The sequence below is a fragment of the Rhagoletis pomonella genome, unplaced genomic scaffold, assembly GCF_013731165.1.
Source record: "Rhagoletis pomonella isolate Grant_MI unplaced genomic scaffold, Rhpom_1.0 Rhpom_scaffold_00003, whole genome shotgun sequence".
Taxonomy (NCBI): Eukaryota; Metazoa; Arthropoda; class Insecta; order Diptera; family Tephritidae; genus Rhagoletis; species Rhagoletis pomonella.
Window position 1 is genome coordinate 96,049,233 of NW_023458557.1, and position 6,766 is coordinate 96,055,998.

Below are 6,766 nucleotides of genomic sequence, written 5' to 3' on the forward strand. Positions count from 1 at the left end.
AAGATAAAGATAAAGATAAAGATAAAGATAAAGATAAAGATAAAGATAAAGATAAAGATAAAGATATAGATATAGATATAGATATAGATATAGATATAGATATAGATATAGATGAAGATGAAGATGAAGATGAAGATGAAGATGAAGATGAAGATGAAGATGAAGATGAAGAATTTCCTCTATTAAGTTTCACTTCTTCCGCGCGTAGGGACTACACGCACTGAGTTTTTTTTTATTACTAAAACCAGCTACTTACTTTACTTACGCTTATCACTTCAATGCTGCATGCTTCAAACATATCACGAGCATACATTATCATTGAATTTTCTTTTTTTATTTTATAGGATTTTAGTTGTTGAATATAGATAAATCCAAAATCGAGTCCCTTACGACAACGAAAATTCGTTAAATTTTCCAAAAACTGGCTTGAAAATTCATTCAGCTGTTGAGTTAATATTAAAGCAAAGGCCATATTCTATTGTAATTATTGCTAATTTTTATATGTAAAAAATATTTAAAATTTTGTAAATTACCTTAATCACTCTACGGTTGCGGTACTATGCCTAGAAAACATTTTTGTAAATACCTACCCTTAAATGGCTTCTATAAGTCACAAATGTTTAGTATAAATTTAAATTTATATGCCATATTTAATGAAAGTACTGAAACCTACATAATTTGCTCTTTATGTATGTATGTATCACATTTCTGTTGTCATTACAAAAGGTCATAAGTGATGCCACTTGAAAAATTTTACATTATTGAAAAGCTGTTTTAAAGAGGCCGTTAAAGCTTTTTATAGAACCATTTTAAAAGTTCTCCACTATAAAAAAAAATCTCAAAATTCCACTTACGACCTTTTACACTGATGACGACGCATTCTATTCTGTCATTATTAAAAATTTCATTTAGCATTTAAGTAATTTTCGCATACAGCTTTTTCTAAGCTCAACTAAACTATATCAAAAGCTCATCGGTTACAAATAAAAAGCTATCATTTTGCCACAAAGTAGACTAAATACATATTTCACCTTCATCACATTGCCTTTTTTGTGTTTCCTTAAGGCGGATTCAACGTTTTAGTTCAGAACTTTACCTTCATGGAAGAAAAAGTACAGAACTAGAACGATGAATCCGCCTTTAAGCTTTTGTATTTTAATTTATAATTGAGAATTTATTTTATGTAGAGCAAATTCATTTCGACTTCATTTTGCCAATATTAACTACTTAAATTAATTGTATTTAATTTGTTGTTGTAATGAAAAAATATTTAACAAAAATTTTCATTTACATAATTTAAATAAAGCATTATTTTTAACAAAAAACAATCATCGAAAAAGTTTTTTATTTGTTGGAAACTAACCTCCATTCACATTGTTCGGCTTCACTAAATTGTTCTCGGAACACTAACCAATTAAAAACAAAAACGCTTTCACGGCAAGCAAAAGCTCCACATAACAAAAAAATGCGATGCGTGAAGGTGCAATTGTACAAAATTAAGAGAACATTAAAAAAATAAAAATATAATTGGTAAGTGGCTAACTTTTCTTACACACTAATTTGGGTTCCTAAAAGTCTGTAAATAGCTCCCATATTCCCATTCGTAAATAGAAAGGCAGCTCTTTGAACCGCACAAATTTTCATAAAAGCTCTGCTGAAAAGTTTGGCTAAAAAAGCTTACTTGCAAACATTAATACAAATTTAAAGAAAAATTAAAACTTTCCAAAACCCATTCGTCATCGTCACCTTCCCAACCCCCTTTGCCATACTACAAGCATTTGAACTCTTCTATCCCCTTCTCTCTCGCGCGCATCCAACCACTTTACAGGTCGGCAGCTATTCGTACGAGCCGAGCGCCTTCAAATTTGGCGATATCTCGCACAGTTACGCCCAACTGCAAGTGCCACAGCGTAATTTCTGGCAACGTAATTTCTACATTTCTTTCGATTTTCGTTCCTTCTACCCGAACGGTTTGATTTTCCTAGCACCGGGCTCCAAGGAGAAACACAAGCACTATGTGGCGCTCCTACTCAAAAATGGTCAGCTGTTGCTGATTGTGCGCGGTCGTCGACGTGAAGAATTAAAATTGACAGCCAAATTGGACGATGGCGAATGGCATCATGTGACGATTTTGTGTCAGGAACGCAAAGTTACCATGTCTGTGGAGATTGGTCAGACAGATCAGAAGACATCAGCACAAATGAAGGTGCCAAAGAAGATTGCCGCCACGAATGTGGTCTACGTTGGTGGTTTGCCGGAGAAGGTGCCAAAGCTGCCATCGGAATTGTTGCAACGATTAGAGCCATTCAAGGGCTGCCTGCGACGCATGAGCATCAATAATAGTACACAAGATCTGGCGAGGCCTGGTAAACATCAGCATGTTGGACAATGCTTTCCGAAAGTGGAGAAAGGATCTTATTTTCCCGGTGATGCCTATGCGATTTATAGTAAGTGAAAATAATTGTGTTGTGTAATAAGGTAGTGTAAGATAAAACGATTTTGCTTCAACATTGAGCAACATCAAGAATACTTCATCAGGTAGCAGGATTATGAAACAGTGAAATATCAATTTTTACGAGATTACATTGACGGTTTCACGGGATGACAACGGTCGACTCAAAGAGCTCATACCCTCAAGTGACACAAAGTGGAAAAAAATGCTAACTTCGAAAACTTTGTTTGAGTTATTGTATATAATATTAAACAAGAAGGTTCATGACCAAAGTTCGCCCAAAAAGTGATACGACTGGATTATAAAAAATAACTTGGGCCACATTAGCAGACTATGCCGGCATTTTTGGAAGCGTACTTCTTGAGTGGGTTAAGATTTATGGAATTTTTGACCTCACGGTTTCGACTTCGAGAACATAGTTATATGAACAGTTAACTGTTCAAGCACCCTCTATCTAGGTCGATGTATACTGCGAATGCAAACCGTGGAAAAGCATTCAAAAGTCAACGACTTGTATGGAATATGCCTCAAAATAGAACCAGGAACGTGGATCCCATGCGTTTTCTTTCTTTTGTTTTTTTGTACCAAAAAATAAGTCCATTTCACAACCAAAATACTTTACTAATCCCAAATAATTTCAGAACGCAATTTCCATGTTGGCAAATACTTGGAATTCGAGCTGGATTTTCGCACCTCAGAACTGTTCGGTGTGCTACTGAGCATCTCAGAGCCGTCAGGTTTTCCAGCGTTATCGCTCGAGCTCAATAATGGCAATGTAAGCGAAAGTTTTTTAAGTTTTCTATATTTTCTTCTAATGCTTAACTCAATATTTTTCCAGATCATCTTCTCAACCGATCTTGGAGATGGTATGCCTTTCCGTGTACAATCAAAACTGCCCAGCAAGTATGCATTATGCGATAATAAATGGCATAACATATCGGCGCTATACGATTACGAACATATCACATTACGCATCGATCAGATGGCGAACACAAAGGCGAGATCAGCACAGCAACGCAGCAATAGTAGAGTACAAACTAAGTCAGCGCTGTATATAGGCGGTATACCAGGTAATACTTCATAAGCACACGCAAAGAGATTTATTTTTAAGCAGGGACCGAAAACAAAAGGTATGATCGAAACTAAATGTCGCTCTCGTAGTTTTGTTCCCAAGAACCCTTAAAACCCAAATCCGAAATAAGAACAAAACATTCGGAAGTGTTTTCACAAGAATGAAAGTGAGCAAAAAATGGCGGGAACGTTCTCAGCGGGAATTATATACATATGTATAGGGAAAAAACCCTGTATAATGTTCCCAAAAAGAACAAAATGCGAAAAATACTATCGGGGAACATTTCTAAAAGAACAAAATGGGAATGAAAGTTGTCGGTACGTTCTGGCTACGAAGAAAACAGGAAAAAGTGTGAGGAACTTTCTTTCGAAGAACAATTTGGGAACTAAAGTCCCAAGAACTTTCTGACAGAGAACGAACAAATCTTCTCCGAACTACTAATGAAGTATGGAAGCGGGAAAAAAAAATTTTCTAATAGCGTTGAATCAGTTTGAAATGGTGAAATACTAAAGTTTATCAAAAAAGAACTAAAAGAAAACTATGCAAATTAAGTGAACAAAAAACTAAAGACACGACCTTTTTTTTGCGCAGAAAATTAAAAAAATTGTTTCATAAATGGACAGTTGACACTAGTGATAAACGATATGGACGTTGAAATGATCCTGCTTTCTGGATTCGAATTAACAATCATGAATCTGACTAAAACAATTTTTCAACCCAACACGCAGACGCCCTTTCAAAACTTTTGTTCTCGCGTTGTTTTCTAGCAGAACGTTTCCAGACTTGTTCTTATTTGAGAACGTTCTCGACAGTTTTGCTCGCATTTTGTTTTTTTACGGAAACGCCACCGAACCTTTTGCTCTCATTTTGTTCGCGTTCACTCTTGTTGGAACGTTCTTGGCATTACATTTTGTTCTCGTGCAGAACTAAAGCAAAACCCGAGCGCGTTCTCGGTAAAGTAAAAGTTTTTTTGTTAATACACTGGTACAGGATCAAAACTGTTGACCAACGCTGTTTTCAATAAAGAATAACGAGCGTAATGCCGAATTTCACTGGAAAATAAAATGGCAAAAAATGTGTGCCATTGTTGAAACGAATTTAAGGACTATTCTTACAAAAGTTTATTATTAAAATGTTTGTCATTGAATGCCTAGTGTAAATCCGACATAAAGGATCACAGCAAATAATCATTTTCTCTCTCTATTTATTTAGAAATCGCGCCCACTGGCACGCTGCTGACGCGCGAAAATTTCAAAGGCTGCATACGCAATGTGTCCATACGACAGGAGAGACGCGATTGGGTCGATATGGATGAGTTGCATAATGTGCTGCTGAGTGAATGTCTGGTCACAGGAGTGGAGCCATGATTACTTAGTGAGGATGCAACTGTGGATGTGCCTTAAAGCATTGTAGATATGTACAGTTTTCCTGCCTGTCGTGATATAAGATAATGTCTACAAAAGCTAACCCACTCTAGACGGTCTTCGAATTGGTGCAAAAAGGACGCATAGAGTCATAATTGTGTTTATTTCTTTTGTAAAGAAGTCATTATGAGTGTCTCCTAACAGCCAATTTAAGTTTATTCGCCTGGCAAGTAGATAAAAAATTTATGAACCGATTAAAAATAGTACAAACGAGTTGCAATCAGTAGCATCTTAGCCTTGGAGAATAGAGTTGGAAGCCATTTGTTAGTTATTGAACGCGGTCTAAAACTAATGCAAAATGAAAAAGTTCTACGCCTGTAGACAATTCGTTAAACTATGGATTGAATGCTATACGAGCATACTAGCTACTATTTATTGTGATTTGTAATTTACTTTAATACTGGAAAGCGGTTGTAACGGCAACGGTAGTAATAAGAAGCGAATTTCTAGAGTTTATATTTTGTTAATTGTCGATAAAATACGAACGACACTGCCATAATGCATTTACGCTTACGAACACGCTATCTATTGAAACTTAAAACTTTGTTTAAGAATGAAAAATGGCCAAAACAGGAACCTTAACGACAGTGCATTACAACTGGAATATATGTATTTGAAGATTCTAACGTGAGTTCTTAAATATATTTAAACAAGTGATAAGCGCAAAATGTCTACATCGAATTCGACTTGATTTACATACACATGCACTAGCGTGCTTCTTAAAATGTCTTAAAATCTAAATTTTGTATGCGACACCTCTACGTATAAATTAAAGGCATCCACGAAAATTTCTAAAGTTTATAATATTTTTTAGGTGTCGCTGCCAGGGAATGAAAATATTGAAATTCTACAATTTGACATATTTTGTTGCCATAGAAAAAATTTAAGAATGCGTGTTGAGCTCAGGAACTCCATATTAATTCTACTCATGGATGCATCATACAATATTCAGCTCCAAAGACTATCATTTGTTTAAATTTTTCGAAAGAAATGCAGCATTTTTCTAAATTAGAAATAACACTGGATTACAAATAATTATAATGAAACTTCCGGAGCTCAAAAGGGATTTTTTTTTTTAATTTTTTCAATGGTAACAAAATATGTCAAATTTGTCAAATTTTAATGTTTTCCAGCCCTAGTAGCGACCGCTAAAAATTATTTAAAAATTTTTCAATTTTCTTCGATGTCTTTATTTTGTACGTAGACCGAAATAAAGGTGTGTTCCATACAAAATTTTGATGTTTTACATTTTAAGACGCACCCTTACCTGCAGCATAAAACAAAAACAAAAAAAATTTTAATGCATTGCCAATACTTAGAATTTCCAATAAAGAAATTTACATTTTTGTATGTTTTCATGTAGTATCTAATGCACTAATTTAAGAAATCTTATGTATCTACTTATTAGTTTTTACACACATATTGTGAATATAGTATGTACTAAATGTGTGCGTGCGAACGAACCAGTGACTGCATTTTAATTTAAAGAAAACTATAAGTATACCGTAAAGTAAGCTTTAAGTTAATTAATATAGGCATACTTTTAGGCTGTATTGCAGTAATTTTTTGTTTGGGTGTGTATAAAATGCAATTTAAACTACACACCCTATTGGAAATCAAGTTGTACATAAAAGGTAAACTTTTAGTTAAGTTAGATGAACGTTTTGTGTCCGTATTCGTAGAAGTTTCAATGTTCTTATTTCAAAAATTAATTCGATTTTTGTAAGGGAGGTTTTTTTTTTTTTTTTAAATTTTCAATTGGCTTTTATGCTGCCAAATATATAATACTAATAAATAGTTCCAGAAAATTCTTTCAGC

The 6,766-nt window shown here is 34.4% G+C and overlaps 1 protein-coding gene across 4 annotated transcripts in view; it reads left to right on the top strand.

Annotated features, from left to right (window-relative positions):
- Nucleotides 1-6,075, top strand: part of LOC118735867 (laminin subunit alpha-1) — a 252,725-nt gene extending 246,650 nt beyond the window's left edge. For 3 of the 4 annotated variants that reach the window (XM_036465852.1, XM_036465853.1, XM_036465854.1), the window contains exons 17-20: nucleotides 1,829-2,447; nucleotides 3,094-3,227; nucleotides 3,291-3,522; nucleotides 4,737-6,075. In XM_036465852.1, coding sequence (XP_036321745.1) covers nucleotides 1,829-2,447; nucleotides 3,094-3,227; nucleotides 3,291-3,522; nucleotides 4,737-4,891 — 1,140 coding nt within the window. In that variant the 3' untranslated portion in view covers nucleotides 4,892-6,075. The other variant, XM_036465855.1, reaches the window with a different exon arrangement.
- Nucleotides 6,076-6,766: the final 691 nt, after the last annotated feature.